Here is a 21,513-nt window from a genome sequence, read left to right on the forward strand (position 1 = left end):
CGTGCGCCTGGCTTCCCCTCCTGTCTCCCATGGGCTGGCCCAGACAGACCTGGCCTTGGCCTGTGGACTCTCCTCAACACAAGCAGATGGGCCCATGCATTCAGGTGGACACACGGTGAGAGCGATTTACTTGTGAAAAAAATACAGCCATGTTAATTTCAAGTAGTTTAAACGGAAGGATGAGCTGAGTGAATGTCAGCAAAGGCTCTTTCCATACTAGAGGCAAACCTGCAAAGCTAGAAGGGATCCTTGGAGGGAATCTCAGCTGCAGGGGTTCCTACTCTGGGTTCATCACATACTATCTTTTACACTAAGCCTCACACTAAGGGGATATTGAGCATTGGTTCTAGGCTCTGTGCTAATTACGTAACATGAATCACCCTGTCACTTGACAAGGGCCCCATGAGGGCAGTACTCTCCTAACTACCACCTTCAGACTGTGAAATTGCAGCTTAGATACATTAGTCAACATTTTCAGAGTCACAGAAAGATCACGTGGCAGCCAAGATTCAACGTGGGGCCCTCATGTCAGGCCCCGGCTCTGAGTCAGCAACTTCTCCATCTCTCATTGCATGCCTGGTACCTGAGCCATCTGGTTCAAATTCAGATTCCTGGGCTTCATCCTCTGAGATTCCGAGATGATTAGTCTGGGAGGGGCCAGTGAATGTGCATTCTTCACAGGATTCCAGACAGTGAAGCCGGATCTATGGTTTACAGGTTTCTGTAAAGACCCTGGAAGCTGTGATGTGCAAACTTCTGGCATTTTCTAGGGAAAATGTCCAAAGTCTTCAACCCAGATACATAACTTACAAATGTGAAGACGCATTGGCCTGGTTTGTGCCTCTGAAACTGAGGATCCAGGAAGTAAAGAACCTTCCCAGGGAGGTTCAGACAGGGAGAGCAAAGCCTGATGCCCTGGTCGCTCCCTCCACACTGGTCTTAGTTCGCTTCACAAAACTAGGTCTGCCAACTACAGCCCACAGGCCAGCTGCCAATTTTTGTCAATCAAGTTTTACTGGAACCAGGACTGAGATGATCGTGGGGCAAGTAAGACAGAGAATATCCTGTCTTCACGCAAAGTTTTGATTTTTTGCTGCTGTTCATGGGTATTTTACACTGATTTTGGTTTAAAAAATATTCCATTTAAAGATGACATCTTTAATGACATCTTGATGACAAAGTTTTTAAGAGCTCCTTTAAATTCTTCACCAAAGTGCATTCTCCTCTTGCCATGCCCCAAAGCTGAGCTGAAACATTCCACTAGACCCTAAATCAGCTAACTAGATCATGCTCAAAATCCAAAGACAGCACTCCTCCCTGTGGCTAGGAGACAATTCTATGATCTGATACAGTAGCAGACACATGCACGGTTGGAAAATAACGTTAATTTTTAAAAATAATCACTTCACCCTTCTTCCCCTCCTCTTGCCTGTGAAACCTCCTACCTAAAAGACAGGCCAAAATGGCCCAGGCTTTTCAGGTGTGACTGCAAAAACCCACACTGATGTTTAGAGGTCAGGTTTGTAGTCTCATGTGTACGTACTGGAACAGGAAAAAAGACAAAGCCCAAAGGAGAAGGGCTCAGGGCAGACGAGAAGGCCAGCTCCTCACCTTGGAAGAGCATGGTCTGGCTGAAGTCACTCCTCATGTCGTTGCGACACACGGCCTGGACCCGGAACAGGTAAAGGCTGTCGGGTGAGACGTGGCTAATGGTGGCTTTCTGCAGGGTGAGGAAAGGACAGGAGTAAAGCCGAATATAAAAGACTGTTAAGCATCACATGTAGGTTTCTGGGTGCCATGCAAAGCCCAGCAAACACGGTGCTTCCTCACTGACCAAAGGCTCACTCTGAAAGGAACAAGCATTCAGAAGCAACCTCACCTGGGAGTATGTTCTCAACACAAAAATATGTAGAGTCAGAGAAGGGACACCAGCCTCGACATAGATGCTGGACTCCGTCTTGGAGTGTGCCTTCAGCCCTGTTTGTACCCATGAGGCTGGGACTTCTATCGAAACTGCTCTACCTTGTAAACGATAATGATTTACCATCTAGAATCATCAAGTGTACTGAATTTCCGGGGCCATGCAGAGTTTAGAGAAGCCACAACGAAGTCTCTGTGTTACTGTTTCTTTGCAGTTTAAAGGCACTGTTGTACCTTGACCTTGGATAACACAAGGCATGAAGCTGGAAGAATACCCGACCGGAAGTCAGAGGACAAGAGATCTACCTGTGTCATGCCACTCACCAGCTCTGTGATTCTGAGTCAGCTGCTCAATGTCTTTTGGCCTCTGCTCCCTCCAGCTGTTAAGCGGAGAGAGTAAGATTTCCCTCGCAGGGTTCTTGTGATTGTCATACAACACAGGTCAAGCAAGCCTTGATTGGTAGTCCTCACCACACAATAGAAACCACGCCCCTGGTCTAACACAGGGGTTGGCAAGTGACAGCCCACAGCCCCAGTCTGGCCCGCTGTTTGTTTTCTGTAAATAAAGTTTTATTGGCACACGGCCATACACATTCATTTCCCTGTTGCTGTGGCAGCTTTCACCCTTCAGTGGCAGAGTTGAGTAGTTGCCCACAGATGCCTTAAAACCTAATATCTTAACTCTCTGACTCTTTCAAGAGAAAAGTTTTCCAATCCCTGGTCCCAGGTCAGGAGCCAAATCCAGATCCCCATCCCGCAAAGCTTTACTCCAAGAGACTTTTAAAAATCAGAAAATGGAAAGTGCCTAAAAAGTTGGCAGGGCTTGCTTACCCAAAGAAACAAATAGCAAAAGCAACTGATTTTTAAAGACTCCCTGATGTTGAAATGTCTCGTCACTGAATTCTGGGCCAGGTCCAGAAAGCAGCTCTGGAAGCTTAACCACTGAGTGGGTTTCCCCCAAGGTAGCTATTGAAAACCTCTGCAGAGGCATTAACAAGTTACTGTGGCCATGCCTGCTGCCTGCTGCCTAGCAAATGTATTCCTGGGTAGAGCGGGAGGTTAGGGTCCCATTATTTCACTTTCAGCCTACCTTTTGGAAAAGGCAGGCAACAACACCTGTTCCCCAGGCTGGCAGTGAGGGTGCGTGTGTCAGGGGGATGCTGGCAAAAGCCAGGAAAATGCTTGGGGAATGTTTCTGGGCCACAGAAACCTAAATTGGAGAAAAGCTTTGCTGCCACTAAGTCAGCACTCTCAACTTCTTGAGGAATTAAGAAAATTAATTTTGTGTGTCCCCAAAGAAAAGAACCACCCCTAGAAATCCTTATAAAAAACTTGCTGTCAAAGCATGTTTTTCTCTACATCTCTCTCTTTCTCTGAAACTCATTTATGCCTCAGTCTCTAAACCTGTGACCTCGTCTTCTGTGCAGAGCAAAAATCTTCGCTTCCTCTAAGCAGGGATTTATTAGAATTCACTCTGAGCTGGTATCTATTCATCTTTGCATGTTTAATTATCTCCCACTTAGTATAAGAAACCGAATAAGCGCCTAGCTAGTTTCTGCTGATTAATGCAAGCCCCTTCAGCTCAGAAAGAGAAACCTCCCTCCCGGACTTCAGGTCCTGACAAGAGAAAAGGTTAAAACACATCACAACCTTGGGTGCCTTTCAACAGATTCCTCTCTGATTTCTTGAAGCTCATCATTCCCTAATGTGACCCAGATAACAACATCTAGTGGGGAAATTGAAAGTATAAATGGAAATGAAGTAAAAGAATCGTCATCTGAAGCAATACGGAAAGTATTACTCTGTAAGTGATTGAACGGGCCCTGGGGACTCTGTATTGGGAAGAAAAAAAGCAGTAACAGTCATTAAGAATCCCACTCGGTGCTATTACATTTTTCATGTACATATACAATGATGGGCTTCATTATCCCAAAGACTTCTTTTGATTAACAATAAACGCCAGGCTTTCAAACCCAAATGTGTCGCTTTGAGTTTCCGGGCAAAGATGTAAAGACCAGCGCTTGTTGGAGTGATTGCTTTTCTAGGGGAAGAAGACTTGGCTTCTGCAAACATCTGTTCTCAAGGGCCTTGTTGGGGGCTGGCCACTAAATATTTATGCACATCTAAGATGAAACACGGAACTGGGCATGTGTAGCTCAAAAGTGAAGTCAGGTATTACAGGCTCTGAGAGCCTGAGAACTGTGGTTAAAAATGGTGTGGTCGCCGAGGTCTCGCAGGTAGAAGGCGTGAGGCAGATGAAATGTGACAGAAGGGAGCGGTGGGGACTGCAGAGGGTTGCCTGGTGGGGGTGAGGGGAGGAGGGGTGGGAAGGAGGAAGGCAGAGGGGGAATAACTGCAGTAATGGTAACAGCGAGCACTGAGAGTGCTCACACTGTGCCCGGCCCCGCTGTACGGTTAACTGTGTAACGCACTTAGCATTTATGCTAACGCTATCACATGATGAGCGCTTCGTGGAGGCTTTCTGACGTCTCTTTTTAAATAATGAAAGAAAAAGCAGTCAGTTTTGAAGGGCTTAACTACGAACAGATTAACTCTTCCTGGCAGTGTGGCTGGCAAGTTTAAGGGTGGGATGGAGCCCAAGCAGGCGCTGCAGCGCTGTCCACGGCAGTACCTGCTTCACCAGGAAGGCGGCATGGGGCTGGAATGTCGCACAGGAAGCACCCCCGGAGATGCACGGGGCCCCCCTCATTGCCCTGGATGCCCCGACTCAGAACAAGGCAGTCTTACCAAGTCCTTGTCGCTGTCCTTGGTGAACGTCTTCTCCTTCTCGTCCTCGTTCTTGGTCCAGCTGTAGGACACCATGTAGTTCATGATGGGCGGGTGGTAGATGGTCTCCGGCTGACTCCAGGACACCTGCAGCGCGGTCTGGTTCAGCGGCTGCACTTTCATGTGGACGGGCGGGGAGCTGCAGACTGGACACACACGGCCGAGCTCAGCGCCTGGCGGCACCCCGGGCCCCATGCCCCGCGCTCCTGAAGGCCACAGCCGCGAAACGCCGGCGCGGGAGGACGGAGAGTGCCCACACTCCCGCCACTTAGAGCCTCCCCCTGCCAACATTTTCCCTGCTAACATTTCCCTGTTTTCCCTCTCTCCTCCTCCTTCTGTACACACACATACCACACAAAGACACACAACACACACACACTACACACAGACACACACCACACACAAACACACAACACAGACACACCACAGAGACACGCCACACAGACACACAACACACGCCACACACAGACACACAACACACACGCACCAGACACACACACACCCCACACACAGACACACCACACACCCCACACACAGACACACAACACACACACCCCACACGCAGACACACTACACACACCCCCCACACACAGACACACAACACACACAGACACACCACAGACACAGCCCACACAGACACAAGACACACACCACACACAGACACACCACACAGACACACCACACACAGACACATACCACACACACAGACACATACCACACACACACACACACCACACACAGACACACAACACAGAGACACACCACAGAGACACACATCACAGACACACCACACACAGACACACACCACACAGGCACCACACAGACACAGACACACACACACACCACACACAGACACACCACACACCCCACACACAGACACACAACACACACACCCCACACACAGACACACAACACATACTCTACACACAGACACATACCACACACAGACACACAATACACACCACACAGACACACCCCACACACGACACATACCACACACACACACAGCACACACAGACACACCACACACAGACACATACCACACACACAGACACCACATACACACCACACAGGCACACACCACACACAGACACACAGCATACACACAACACACACACCACACACAGACACACACCACACACACAACACAACACTTTCCTGCTTTATCCCTGAAAACAAGTCATATACATTCTGAACTTCACTCCTTAATACTTGGGTCTGTATCTCCCAAGAATGAGGACATCCTGCAATGATGAGGATCCGAGTACCTGTGTGCCCCTAAATTCATGTGCTGAAACCTAATGTCCAACGAGATGGTAATAGGAGGTCGAGCGTGGGGAGACAAGTAGATCTTGAGGGTGGAGCCTCTAAGTGTGGGATGAAGGTCCTGATAAGACCCCAGGGAGCTCCCTCACCCCTTCCCCACATGACAACACAGCGAGAAGATGGCCGCCTGTGCATCAGGAAGCAAGTCCTCACCAGAGAGTGACTCCCGCACCTTGATGTCAGACCCCCAGCCCCCAGAACTGTGAGAAATAAACTTCTGCTGTTTTAAGACACCCAGGCTATGGTGTGTGATATAGCAGCCCATGCTGACTACTCTCGTACCTTAGAAAATAAACACTAACTTGATATTATCTGACATAGCGTGCACATTCCAATTTCCCCACTTGTCTCCAAAAGGTTGTCTACAACCCTATCCCCCAACATCACAGTTTAGGCTCAGCTGTTATGATGCATTAACCTCTTTTAATCTTGCCTAGTCATCTGGCCTTTGCTTCCACAACAAAATTTTTGTTAGAAACCAAGGCTGTTTGACTTGTGGAATGTCTCAACTAAAAATAGTAGATTAAATTTTACTGTAAATAGACCAGAGTGTAAACAAATACAATTAAAAATAGGACTTCAAATCATTTTTAAAGCAAATGCACAAAAGGTCAGGATGACTCTCTTAGGAGCAGGGGGACTCTGTATAACTATTCTGATGTAGGTAGAGCACAAGGAAAAGTCAGGCTAATCCTCCCACTTATTCCTTCTGGCTGGTAGTTCTGAAGGGATGCGGTAGTTCTGTACCTGTCTACAGACAAGCCCATTTAAAGGCTGAGAGTGCTGAGTCAGCCTTTAAATGGCATTTTGGCTCTCCAGATGACCTCCTTCCCAGTGGCCATGGTTCCTGCCTCCGTGGGGCTTCCACTCTGAGGCACGGTTTTTCTTTTTCTCAAAAGACATTTTTGAGTTTATTATTTATTTTAATTGGAAGAAAACTACTTTATAATATTGGGATGGCTTTTGCCATACATCAGTATGAACAGGCCTTAGGCATATATGTGTCCCCTCCATCCTGAGCCCCTCTCCCCCTCCCTCCCCAGCCCGCTCCTCCAGGCTGTCACAGAGCCCTGCGTCATGCATCAAACTCGCCCTGGCTATTTATTTTACATATGGTAACATGAATGTGCTGTGCTGTGCTTGGTTGCTCACTTGTGTCCGACTCTGTGACCCCATGGACTGCAGCCCACCAGGCTCTTCTGTCCATAGGGATTCTCTAGGCAAGAATACTGGAGTGGGTTGCCATGCCCTCCCCCAGGGGATCTTCTTAACCCAGAGATCAAACTCAGGTCTCCGGCATGCCAGTCAGATTCTTTACTGTCTGAGCCACCAGGGCAGCACAAGTTTCACTGCTATTCTCTCAAATCATCCCACCTTCTTCTCCCCGAGTCCAAGGATCTGTTTTTCACATCTGCGTCTCCTTGCTGTCCTGCACATAGGATCGACGTCGTATCTTTCTAGATTCCACATGTATTCGTCAATATGTAATATTTGTCTTCCTCTTTCTGGCCTATTTCCTTCCGTATTATAGGCCCTAGGCTCATCTACCTCGTTAGAACTGACTCAAATGCCTTCCTTTTTATAGTTGAGTAATCCACTGGCTTCTTGGGCCAGACGATTCTCTGCTTCTGGGGGCTGCCATGTGCCCTGTATGATGTTTAGCAGCATCCTGGCCCCTACCCACTTGATGCCAGTATCCCTCCTGCCAAGTTAAAACAAGCATAAATGTCCCCAAATATTGCCAAACGTCCCCAGGGTGGCGAACCATCCCTGGCTGAGAACTGCTGGTCTAAAGGGGGGAGGCAGCGATTCACCAAAGAATGACATGTATGGAGTTACTGTTACCCTGGGATGGGGTGGGTAAGGGGAGGAGGGCTGTGCTGCATTTTCCAAGCACTTTCTCAGGAGATTTGACTCATGCTAAGCAGTCCAGGGAAGGCCCCATTTGAAGAAGACACATCCAACTGAGGACTGCGTGGACACTCACTGTGTGGGAGTCAGGGGAGGAGGGGAGGGTGGGCCAAGGGACCTCAGGAGGCAGAAGACCTGGGGGAATCAAAGACAGGCTGCTGGCTCGGGGTACAGGAAACAAGGCAGGAGGCCTCACATGCCCAGAGGGAAATTCCAGCCTTTACCCTACAGCACTCAGAAGCCACGGCAAAGATCTGAACCACAGAACCACACAGGCAGGTGGGCACTTCACAAAGGTCCCTGGAGCTTCAGCTGAGCTAAGGGAGGAGAAGAGAGGCCTGGGAGGAGGTGCCGCAGACAGTGGGGGTGCTTGTCGAGCTGGGAGAGAAAAGGAGGACAGGATCGGGTTCTAGAGCAAATAGGCAAAGGCGATGACGTGCTGGACAAGGAGGGTCATGGGGGCGAGGGGGCGAGGGAGGACAACGCTGCGCAGTGGCAAGCAGGAGGAAGGCAGCCCTGGAGGGCTGGAGCTTGGTGTTGGTTTCTCCCGGGAGGCCAACTACAAGCCAAGCAGCCCACACGAGCCAGAGTCCTCTATTTGTCACACGAGAGCCCCAAGCCCAAGGCGGCCTTGGGGAAGATGGCTTTCCTGCCAGAAAAGCAGGGACGGCTTTAAGGAGCCAGCTGCTAGAGAAAAGTGGAGATTGGTTTTGACAAGGAGGCATCCTTTTTTGCTCTTCAACTGCCAAACCCCGCTTCAGTTGGACAGATTCGTTTTGTGCAACTGAGACAGGAAGGAAGGGATAAATTAATGAGGCATCCCCAATGCCCTGAAGAACCCCGGGAGGCATTTCGCTGCCTGCTGCACAAATGCCACCAGAGCAGAGACATCAAACAATGAATGTGATGGTCGGCTCCTCCGGAGACAAGGGGGTGAGATGACAGGGTGCTGACACTAGGTGGCGCCAACACATCATTTAAAAAAAATACCCTAAGTGGCTTAGTTTCTCTAGAGAGTGTCAAGGTTGGGGGACGGGCAGGGGCGAACCAGGAAAAGATCTACTTTCCGATCTATCCAAATACCAATAACGAACCAAGGACATTTATATATTAAGACTGAGTCCCCTCCAATGACGACCATGTCAGATTTTCTGACTTCTAGATCTTTCCTCACTTTCTCCCATGTTCTTACTTATCTCCTTTATTCTGAAGATCCAATTAGGGATGAGCCGTATGGGAATGCATGTGTCTCTACCAGTTACATCACAACCACATAAATAATTCTATCACCCACAGGCGGATGCAACCATTCTTCTTATTTGTTCTTTGAAATTAAAATAGCTGGCTTTTTCTTTACTGATTAAGATGATTCATGCTAATGTTTTTAAAAAGCAACCAAAGTCATCCAAAAAAGTAAGAAGAAAGTTTTAAAAATATCACCCATAATCTCAGTATCCAGAGATAACTGTTAACTTTCTGGGGATCCAACATCTTTGTACATTTGCAAAAACACATACATACAATTTGACATAAATGGGATATAATGCATTGTGGCTCTATGAGTGAGTTTCTTGTTGTTTTAAGACATAGAAATATTGTCTTATAAAGAAGAACGTGGGGGACTTCCCTGGTGACCCAGTGGCTAAGATCTACACTCCCAATCAGGAGGCCTGGGTTTGATACCTGCTCAGGGAACTAGATAACACATGCCACAACTAAGAATTTGAATGCTGTAACTAAGACCAGCATAGGCAAATAAATAAATAAATATATATATATATATATATATATTTAAAAAAGAATTTGGTATGACTGTTTTGATGACAGTATAGAATTCCACTGTCTTAAAGGGCTAGAAAATATTGCTTTAAGTTCACAAAACAGGCAGGTCTAGCCTCACTCTAATGGGACCACCTGCCATGGGGAGAATTCAGTAAATGAAAAAAATGTTAGGTGCTCACTCGTGTCCAACTCTTTGTGATCCCATGGACTACAGCCCTCCAGGCTCCTCTATCAAATTTTCTAGGCAAGAATACTGGAGTGGGTTGCCATTCCCTTCTACAGGGGATCTCCCTGACCCGTGGATTGAACCCTGGTTTCCTGCATTGCAGATGGATTTTTTATGATCTGAGCCGTAGCTGAAGGGGCCTCCAGAGATGCATGCTTGTCAAAGGTTATACATGGAAGCAGAAGGTCAGGGGCCTGCAGGCTGAGGACCCCCAGCTAAGCCTAAGGGAAGAACAGGTGGGGGCAGGAATTTCCCTTCTGCTCTCCTCCTCCCTGAGACGGTGGATGTTCTGGGCCAGACTGGGAGGAAGCACTTGCAGATCATGGGGAGGACTTAGGACAGGAGTGGGCACACTTGCCCCGTGAAGGGCAGGACAGTAAGTGGGCATGACTTCCCCAGCCACGTGGTCTCTGTCACGACTACGCAGCTCCGCCTTTGAAGCACAGAAGCAGCCCAGCTCATCTGTACGTGACGGGCATGTACGTGCTCCAGTGAAACTGGTTATGGACCCTGCATTTCCATTTCATACCATTTTCATGTGCCATGAAATCTTTCCTGATTTTCTTCAACTGTTTAACATATAAACACCACTCTCAATTCCTGGGTGCACAAAAGGTGCTGGTGGGAAGAGTTTTGGCCTGTGGATCAATGGTTTGTTGATGCCACACACAGAAGCTAAAGGGAGGCCTAATCTTTGTTTGAAACACGTTTTGTGATTCCGTGGCCAAGTCGTGTCCAACTCTTTGCAACCCCATGGGCTGAAGCACACCAGGCTTCCATGTCCTTCACTATCTCCTGGAGTGTGCTCAAACTCATGTCCGTTGAGTTGGTGATGCCATCCAACCATACTGACTGCAACTGTGTTCTCTGCACTGCATTCTGCCCCTTACCCAGCCCAGAGCTGAGATCCTCCTGTGCTTGGTACCACTGACCTCGTGGACTGCCTGCAATGAGTAATGACACTTCACTGCTAGAATGTGAGCTCCACGAGGAGGCTGCACGCTTCTGTCCTGTTCACTGCACTTTCCTCGGTACTAGATCCGAGCCTGGCACCCAGTGGACTCCCTGTAAATGTGGGCTGAATGAGCGGCATGGATGGATTTGATTCCCTGGTTTCGCCCTGGCCCACAGGTCCCCTGTGACGTGGCCACTCCGATGTCTCCAGCCTCACCACCTTCACGTCCTCCTCGTGGGCTCCTCTCAGGCCAGCTCCACCCAGTCTCCCTGACGCTCTGGCCCTGTGCTTCCACACTTTGCTGGCCTGTTCAGGAACGCACACCCTTCCTTCCTACAACACCTCCATCAAAATTCCAACTATTAATCAGATAAAAGTTGCACTGAGGTACATCACAGAAGGGACAGCTTAGAAGAGCTGGTATAATGAAGAAAGCGTGGACTCAGGAGCCAGACTCATAGAGACCCCTGTGTTCTCATCTGCGAAATGGGTGGCTGGTACCTGGCATTACCCTCCTCACAGGGTTGGGGGTAAAGATCACAGAGGACACTGTGGCTCAGCCAAAACCTGAGGGCCCGAGGCCCAGCAGCACATGCAAGGACAAACCACCAGGCCCACATGGGGATTACTGAGCAGGGGATTTTTGCAGAAACTAACATGGCACCCCACTCCAGTACTCTTGCCTGGAAAATCCCATGGACACAGGAGCCTGGTAGGCTGCAGTCCATGGGGTCGCTAAGAGTCGGACACGACTGAGAGACTTCACTTTCACTCTTCACTTTCATGCATTGGAGAAGGAAATGGCAACCCACTCCAGTGTTCTTGCCTGGAGAATCCCAGGGACGGGGGAGCCTGGTGGGCTGCTGTCTATGCGGCTGCACAGAGTCTGACGCGACTGAAGCGACTTAGCAGTAGCAGCAGCCACACCTGTGGCTGGTGATTTGTTATGTAAGCGAATATTGAAACGCTCTGGCCAATAACATTTGGGTTACAAGAGATGCATTAATACATCTCTGGTCAGTAAGTTGTTAAAAACTGGTATAATTTACATGTAAAGCCGGCTTTTCAGTTGGGTCTGCATCCACACACTGCAGTGGTTTCCCAGAGCCCCACCTTCAGATGGGGCTGTGCCCTCGTATTTGCCGTAGTTCCCACCGCCCTCCTTGGCCTTCACTCACAGCTGCCTCGCCCTAGGCAGGAAGCAGGTTGTCCAATGCCCTTGACGATGACCATCACAACTACACCCACCACAGGGCGTCGGCCAATCCCGATACATCCTTTTGCGCAAAATCAAAGCCTTTTAACCAGGTGGGAGGCACCACACCCAGCTCTCTGAACGAACATCCCCCATGAGGTGCTCCTGACATCAGCCTCCCCTTGTGGGGGCCTGATTACTTTCCCACTGGAGTCTGATTGCATTTCACAGGCATCTTGGCTGATGCTGGGCGCTGGCTCCGAGAATCCCTGCCTTCCTTCTAAACCACCTTTAATTATGATCCCAGCCCTCATTACATAATGAAGAGGCTTCTAGCCGAGCACCCAAGGTCCTCTGATTCTCAATCAATGTCAGGGATATTTTCTTGGTGGTTCCACAAATATATGAGAGATTCCCCCTCCCTCCTCTTCATTTGGGGCCTTAGAGATAAACTAATAGCAGGCTTTCAATGTGAAAGCCAGTGTAAGTTCCAAGTGCCTTACATGATTTGGATTTGAAATCATCCCTGGGGGCCTCCACCCGCCACCAGACCCTTCGAGTTTTGCACCTGAGGCAACGGGCAATTATTGATCTGGCGTCAAATGAACAGCACAGCTCTAACACAGTGATTGGGGCCATCCACTCTCTCCCAGAGCTTGTCAATGGACAAGAGACTGCTGTCTCCTGTGAAGTGGGGACCGGGCGGGGATGATATCACATGGACCCAGCGGAGGACCGTGGGGGAGGCAGCGGGTCCTCGTGAGCAGGTGGGAACTTCTCAGCACCAGCCTGGCCTCAGACCGCCTAATGCCTGTCACTGCTTTCTCGCCTGGCCTAGCTCAAGAACCTTCGAATGTGGAGTGCTTTAGGAAAAATTTCCAAAGATATGGCCTCGGGGAAGGATTTCTGTTTCTGAAGGGCTGTATCAAAAAGGTCTGGGTAAACACAAAGTCCCCCAAAGCTGATAGTGTAGGACTTCAAACCTGGCATCGTGGTACTCTGGGTGAGGGGAGTGTCACCTCCCCCAACACTGCCTAAGAGCTCCTGAAAGGGAAACCGCATGCGAGAAGTGCCAGAACTGGGTCAAAGCAGGGTCCCAGCCCTGGCATTGGGGGGAAAGGACAACATCCGAACTCTTACCTAGATGGAGCTGCCAAGCACCTGCCAGGGGTCAGGCACCGTGCCTTCCTCGCAGACGGTCCACAGGGCCACCCTCTCCCCGCAAGATGAATGAAGACACTGGCATTCAGAGAGATCAAGCCACTGGGTTGGGCTGTGCACCCTGGGTGGGAGGAAGACTCAGAACTGGCCCCAGCCTGCCGTATTTCATACCAAGGAGATAGGTGCAGTTATCATACACACTCTATCCATAAACACCTCCCATGTCTGTTCTCCCATCTGCAAGACGCTACTGAAGAGGTCAGGAGGGTCATTCAAAGGGCTTGAAAGGTGGAAAACGTCCCATACAAAAGACATAATACATCCCTGCTCCAGCCTCAGGTCTGTGCCTCCTCCCTGGTTATCGTTGTTTAGTTGCTAAGTCGTGTCTGACTCCATGGACTGTAGCCCGCCAGGCTCCTCTGTCCATGGTATTTCCCAGGCAGGAATACTGGAGCGGACTGCCATTTTCTTCTCCAGGGGATCTTCCCAACCTAGGGACTGAACTTGTGTCTCCTGCACTGGCAGGCGGATTCTTTGCCACTGAGCTAAGTGGAAAGCCTCCTGGTTAACAATACTCTATGCAAAACGCTTTCTTCCCACCTGTTCTTTCTGGTTTTCTTTGTTCTCAATGACAGATAAGAGTGTGCATCTCTTGACAATTTCCAGCATAGCCTCCAACTCCTTCAAGGCCTTCTAAGACTGGGCACAGCCCAAGTACAGTTCCCCTCCATCAGAAATACAAACTAAGCTTGTGATCCCCTCAAGCTACCATGTGGAGGCTGGAAACAGGAGTGGTAGAGCAGGGTGCCCACCCCAGGGCCTTTGCTTGCACTGTTCTGTGACAACATTGCAACAGTCACGAGTCCTATCAGAGGAGCCTGGTTCTGGGCTGAGTTTGTGCATTTCACAAATTACATCAGCACATCCTCAGGTCATTCTGTGGGGCTGCTGGTTCCATCATTACCTCTATTTTAGAGTCTGAGATTCAAGAAGGTCATTCACTCACTTTGTCACTGTGGAGTCAGACTCCTTCGGTTCTGGACACACCAAGTGGAGTTGGGATAAAGCTTAAGTGGAAGCATCAGGAATAAATCTATGAAACGCGCAAGCACACACTGGCTGCTGTGTTGGAAGGATGCTCTAAGACCTGGCAACTGTTAAATATTTTTTAAGCACCTACTGTACGGCAAGGAACTAGGGATAAATGTGAATACAAGATGACATGGTCTCTGATCATCTAGAGATTACAGCCCAGAGGGGAAACTGACATTAACTGCTTTACCCCAGTTAAAACTGGCTTCTTAATTTGGGGTTCCTTAGGGGCTCTGGATAGAATCCATAGGAATGTGTTAACTTGGATCGGAAAAAAATACACTTTTATTTTTGCTAATCTCTAACTACAATTTAGCGTTTCCTTATATTTCAAATGTTGGAAACTGCAGTAGTCAGCAGAAACTGTGTGACATCACCAAGAGAAATCAGATATATTCCTATTTGATTGCAGTTACTGCTAATACTTCAAATTTTCCTTTATGTTCATTATTATTTTGAAATTATAATGGTTATCAGATCTGCTGCTAGGTTTTATAATTGAATGTCTTCATCAAGAAACAGATCAATTATTATATTACAATTAAAAATTACTTTCATATTATCTGAAGAAAATTGGCTTCTTCAGTAATCGATCGAAAACCATCAGTAATGAGAAGTCTATGGGATTCACCCGATGGCTTAGAGTCCATGGCATCAAAAAGGTTAAATACTCCCAGCAGTAAGGAGTATGTGATTACATGCTTTTAAGGAAAATGTCATAGCCACTCTGTAAAATGGTTTAATAAAGAACTCTGACCTAGATTTGAGAGACTGGTTAGGGAACGCTTACCGAGCACAGTGATACTTGAACTGAAATCTGAACAATGATTAGGTGTTTATAATATGAGCAGGAAGGAAGGAAACTTACATATGGAAGACAGAAAAAGAGTTTGTCCAAAGTCCCTGAGGTGGGAAAATTGGGAAGAATACTAGCATGACTTGGCAAGCAGAGAATGAGGAGGAGGATGGTGGAGACCCAGGTCTCAAAGGAAGAAAGTGTGTAAAGCTGAGTCCATCCTTGGCAGCTCTGACTCAAGGACCACTTTCTCAAGATGTGGGAGACTCCAAGTTTCCCCAAGCATGAGGACAACTCTGTTTTCAAGTTTTAAATCTATGCTGTCTTAAATCATGCAAACTCTAACCTGTTACAATAGAAAATATATGTATTGGTCTTTGCCATGGGTTCCTGGCACACAGCTCCTAAAAATTTGTCATTTCCCAAGTGATACTAGAAACATCTCTTACTCTTTTCAAAAATTTCCTTTCAAAATCATTCAATTTATTCAAACCAAAAAACAAAACAAACAAAAACTAGCTCACTTCTTTTCCCCACCCCTAAACCTTACCCCTGTCAGTTCCCTGTATCTATGTCCTTAGTTTTTGTTTTCACATATAAATGAGATCATATGGTATTTATCTTTGTCTGACTTATTTCTCATAGCATAATACCTTCAAAGTCCACTCCTGCCTCTGTGCTAAGTCGCTTTAGTCGTGTCCGACTTTTTGTGACCCTATGGTCCAAAGCCCACTATGCTCCTCTGTCCACGAGATTCTCCAGGTAAGAATACTGCAGTGGGTTGCCATACTCTCCTCCAGGGGATCTTCCAGACCCAGGGATAGAACCCAGCTAACTTACATCTCCTGCATTGGCAGGTGGGTTTTCTAACCATTAGCGCCATCTGGGAAGCCCTTGAAAGTTCACCCTTGCTGTTGCAACTGGCAACATTTCCTTCTTTTCTACAGCAGAATCACTTCAGTTCAGTTCAGTCGCTCAGTCGTGTCTGACTCTTTGTGACCCCATGAACCACAGCACACCAGGCCTCCCTGTCCATCACCAACTCCCGGAGTCCACCTAAACCCATGTTCATCTACTCGGTGATGCCATCCAACCATCTCATCCTCTTTCGTCCCTTTCTCCTCCTGCCCTCAATCCTTCCCAGCATCAAGGTCTTTTCAGAAGAGTTAGCTCTTCTCATCAGGTGGCCAAAGTATTGGAGTTTCAGCTTTAACATCAGTCCCTCCAATGAACAGCCAGGACTGATCTCCTTTAGGATGGACTGGTTGGATCTCCTTGCAGTCCAAGGGACTCTCAAGAGTCTTCTCCAACACCATAGTTCAAAAGCATCAATTCTTCAGCACTCAGCCTTCTTTGTAGTCCAACTCTCACATCCATACATGACCACTGGAAAAACCATAGCCTTGACTAGATGGACCTTTGTTGGCAAAGTAATGTCTCTGCTTTTTAATATGCTGTCTAGGTTGGTCATAACTTTCCTTCCAAGGAGTAAGTGTCTTTTAATTTCATGGCTGCAGTCACCATCTGCAGTGATTTTGTAGCCCAGGAAAATAAAGTCAGCCACTGTGTCCATTCTTTCCTCATCTATTTGCCATGAAGTGACGGGACCAAATGCCATGATCTTCGTTTTCTGAATGTTGAGCTTTAAGCCAACTTTTTCACTCTCCTCTTTCACTTTCATCAAGAGGCTCTTTAGGTCTTCCTTACTTTCTGCCATAAGGGTGGTGTCATCTGCATATATGAGGTTATTGATATTTCTCCTGGCAATCTTGATTCCAGCTTGTGCTTCCTCCAGCCCACCGTTTCTCATGATGTACTCTGCATATAAGTTACATAAGCAGGGTGACAATATACAGCCTTGACGTACTCCTTTTCCTATTTGGAACCAGTCTGTTGTTCCATGTCCAGTCCTAACTGTTGCTTCCTGACCTGTATATAGGTTTCTCAAGAGGCAGGTCAGGTGGTCTGGCATTCCCATCTCTTTCAGAATTTTCCACAGTTTGTTATGATCCACAGTCAAAGGCTTTGGCATAGTCAATAAAGCAGAAAGAGATGTTTTCTGGAACTCTCTTCCTTTTCCATGATCCAGCAGATGTTTGCAATTGGATCTCTGGTTCCTCTGCCTTTTCTAAAACCAGCTTGAACATTAGGGAGTTCACGGTTCACGTATTGCTGAAGCCTGGCTTGGAGAATTTTGAGCATTACTTTACTAGCGTGTGAGATGAGTGCAATTGTGCAGTAGTTTGAGCATTCTTTGGCATTGCCTTTCTCTTGGATTTGAATAAAAACTGACCTTTTCCAGTCCTGATACAGTAGAATACTATTCCATTATTTTATATCTATATCTATCTCTATCTATATATAGACAGAGATAGATATAGATATAGATATATATGTGCGCACACACCACATTTTCTTTATCCATTCATCTTGAATTGGGGTGCTAGAGAAGACTCTTGTGAGTCCCTTGGATAGCAAGGAGATCAAACAAGTCTATCCTAAAGGAAATCGACCCTGAATATTCACGGAAAGGACTGATGCTGAAGCTGAAGCTCCAATACTTTAGCCACCTCATGTGAAGAGCCAACTGATTGGAAAAGACCCTGATGCTGGGAAAAATTGAAGGCAGGAGGAGAAGCGGGCAACAGAGGATGAGATGGTTGGATATTATCACCGACTCAATGGACATGAGTTTGAGCAAACTCTGGGAGATGGTGGAGGAAAGAAGGGCCTAGTGTGCTACAATCCATGAAGTCACAGTTGGACACGACTTTTCGTTGCTGAACAGCAACAATCAATGGTCACTTAGGTTGTCTCCATATCTTGGGTATTTGTAAATAATCCAATGAACACAAGTGTGGATTTATCTTTTTCAAGTTAGCGGTTTTGTTTTCTTCAAACATAGAGGAAAACACAGCCATACCCTGGGAGGGTGAACAGACCCAAAAGCAGTGATGGAAGGTCCTGTGCTGGGGACCTGCTCAGACCTCACCCCATGTGTCCCTTCACCTCTGTCCATCTGTCACCTTCGTCACACCTTTCAAAAAACTGGCAGACATACCTCCCTCAGTTCTGTGAGCCTCTCTAGCAAATTCATCAAAGCAGAGGAGAAAACTATGCAAACCTCCAGTTTGTAACCAAATCAGACAGCAGTTATGGGTAATTTGGGAATCTGCTCCCTGGTGGCTGGCATCTGAAGTGGGGTGGGAGTGGTCTTGTGGGCCAGAGGCCAGGCAGTGTGAGAGCTGGGTTACATGGTAGGACACTCAGCTGGTACTGCAGAGAATTACTTGTTGTAGGGAAACCCCTGCCCCTACATTTGGTGACCAGGAATGAAGGATTCTACCTAAAAGGTAAAGGAGAAACACCCAGGAGGTGGAGAACCTACCCTGGAGGGAGAACTCAGTTTTCCTGACACACCCTTGGGGTTCTTTTCTACGTCACCCAATGACATTCTCTCTATTCCCATGAACAAGCTTTGGTGCATTAATACAATTCTGTTTTTCGGTCAACAATTGAGTACCAGAAGCTGTGTGCCAAATACCATCAGTTCAGTTCAGTTCAGTCACTCAGTCTTGTCCGACCAAATACCATGGAAGACAGAAAACCGGAAAGCTTTCTCATCTCATCGGATGTCTCCATGGTGCATATGATGGAGTCATAGGCTCCAAACACATCAGGGGACTTCCCTGGTGGTTCAGTGGCCAAGACTCCAAGTGACCAATGGAGGGGGCCCAGGTTTGAGTCCTCGTCAGGGAATGAGATTCCACATGCCTCAATTAAAAATTCCACACGCCACAAATAAAAAAAGATCCTGCATGCCACAAGAAAGACTGAAGATTCCATGCACTATAGCTAAGACCTGGCACAGCTAAGTAAACGAATAAACAAATATTAAACACACACACACACACACACACACACATAGCAGCAGCCGCAGCAGCAGCAGCCACAGTCCTCCAAACACTCGGGTTTGACTTTCCCACATTCTGCTCATCCGGACCTCTCCCTCTTCCTTGGAGTCTTTGTGTCTGCATGATATCCGTCTTCCTCTCAGAGCTAAAGGCCAGGGGAGGTACCTCTGTCCTGTGCAGGAAATAGCAGTGTTCAGCCTGCCGCTAAGGGAGGTGGCCAAGTTCAGAGTGACGCATCATCCCAGTCCTGCCTAAGAAGAGCTGCCTCTCAGACCCTGGGTGCAAGGCTGGATTCCATGTGCCCGAGAGCCCTTCCCTCCATCCCAACATTAACATGCTGTGCTTGTCGGCCAAAAGGGCACAGTGGACCTATCCCACATTAACTGAGCACAAGCATCGTTTCTCCATGATACCTCTTAACTTCACCTGCAGTCTTGCTCTAAGTTATGGGTTGCAACGGAGGGTCGGTACCAGAAAGCAGGGTGCAGGCCTGAAGTGGGCAAATGCCCAGTGCCCTGAGACTGAAGCTGGGCCTTCTCTTGACTAGTCTCCTAGTTTCCACGGCTGACATGATGTTACGGTCTCGTTTATCATGAAGAAACAGTGGACTCATTGGAAAAGATGCTGATGCTGAGAAAAACTGAGGGCAAGAGGAGAAGCAGGCAACAGAGGATGAGATGGTTGGACAGCATCACCGACTCAATGGACATGAGTTTGCACAAACTCTGGGAGATGGTGAAGAAGAGGAAAGCCTGTTGTGCTGCAGTCCATGGGGTCGCAAAGAGGCAGACAGAACTTAGCAACTGAACAACAAAAGCTGTCCTCAGTATTGGGAGACTTTTCTAAACACCACTCACGATCTAAGATCCCATGAGCTATCTTTTTTAAGTGATCCCAATGGCCATGTCAACAGATCAACTAGTGAGCCACACTGATGTGCTTAGCCAGGCTTTTATTTAAATCTTTGATTCTAGATGACTATGACTCTGCAAGTCACAGTGCTTTACTCCTTTGCTTGAACTTGGTCCTTAAAGTACTTTTCTGCTTAGAATTAGGGATCACTCAGGTACCGACTATATCTAAAAGGAGTGTTCTGGCTCTCACCTCACATTCACGCTACTAGCTCTGAATCTGATTTCTGGCCACCTGCGTTTCTTACTTGTTTTGCCTCAAGGAAGCCACTGGATGTGCTCCACTGGTTGAATTCCAACCTTGTTTCAATCCCGAGATGTGGCACCTGTACCAACAGGTCATTTGGTAAGGATGGCCCTCTCTGGTCTGGTCCAGGGTCTTCCACTGAGGACTGGCCTCAAGCAGACCCTCCTGGCCTTGGGTAGGAGGACCCAAGAGATCAGAAATGGCACTTACATGGGAGAGACCAGGATGTGATCAAGCAGTGTTCCTAGTGGGCCCCAGGGGGGAACTCACCTGCACAGCATTTGGGAACAACAGCCCCACTTCTGCCTCCTAGCTACCCCCTCCCCACCCCTGGGCACACAGATCCATATGCTCCAAGGAGCTGGGCTTCTAGCTGAATGGCGAAAACCAACAGTTTGAGATGCTCAGTATACTCCTTGTGGAGAAGGCTCCTCTCTTCTCAGAAGCCGTTTTTTGCATGGAAACCATGGGGCTCTGTGCACTTGATAGACAACACCTGTTAGCACTCAGTATCAATGGGCAGACAGCACCTTCTCTACCACAGTCATACACATGACATGGTCCAAGACGCTCGTGTGGGTCCAAACCAGTGCTCTGGAATCACAAAACCAGTCCCGAGAGGACCCAGGAGTGAAGCCAGGAACTGTGACGACACCTGGCTGTGCTTGGAAAGAAAGAGGAAAAGATGGGGACTTCCCTGGTGGCCTGGTGACTAAGACTCTGCATTCCCAATACAGGGAGCCCAGGCTGGATCCCTGGTCAGGGGACTAGATGCCACATGCCACAACTAAAACATCCCCGGGTGGCACCTAAGACCTAGTGCAGCCAAATAAATAGGTACTTTTTTTTTTTTTCTTTTTAAGAGAGAGAAAAAAAAATGATTCCAGAGGCCTCATCATGGGCTCCCGCCCTGTGCCTTTACACACAGTCTCAGGCGCTGGGGTGTGACAGCGCTGCTTACGCCCTCAGAAAGCCAAGGGTTTTGGCCGCGTTCCTTGTACCCAAAGAAAAATCAACCTCAAGGAGCCTGTGTTTGCTCACGGAAGAATGAATGAAGAATGGAGCAGATAAATCATCCGTCTCCCAGCTACCCTCCTTGCGTGACTCCGCGGGGACGCACGCAGGCATCTCGGTGCCTCCTGCTTCTTGGGCTGTGAACCGCTAGTTAGCGACAGAAAGGGGAACTATGTCGCTCTGGAAGGAAGGACGCTGGTGGCCTTTATTAACTTCCAGGCTGTGGTTCGCAAGCACCATAGCGCCACACAGACAAACCCAATGTCACGGAAGGTT

General features: G+C 48.0%; 1 protein-coding gene across 4 annotated transcripts in view; it reads right to left on the reverse strand.

Moving 5' to 3' along the window:
* Nucleotides 1-21,513, reverse strand: part of PTPRG (protein tyrosine phosphatase receptor type G) — a 774,731-nt gene that overhangs the window by 111,636 nt on the left and 641,582 nt on the right. For all 4 annotated transcript variants that reach the window (XM_060402273.1, XM_027958231.2, XM_027958232.2 and 1 more), the window contains exons 9-10: nt 4,669-4,853; nt 1,612-1,720 (exon numbers count right to left, since the gene is read on the reverse strand). In XM_060402273.1, the coding sequence (XP_060258256.1) occupies nt 1,612-1,720; nt 4,669-4,853 (294 nt within the window). The remainder of the gene's footprint in view (nt 1-1,611; nt 1,721-4,668; nt 4,854-21,513) is intronic.

The sequence above is a fragment of the Ovis aries genome, chromosome 19, assembly GCF_016772045.2.
Source record: "Ovis aries strain OAR_USU_Benz2616 breed Rambouillet chromosome 19, ARS-UI_Ramb_v3.0, whole genome shotgun sequence".
Taxonomy (NCBI): Eukaryota; Metazoa; Chordata; class Mammalia; order Artiodactyla; family Bovidae; genus Ovis; species Ovis aries.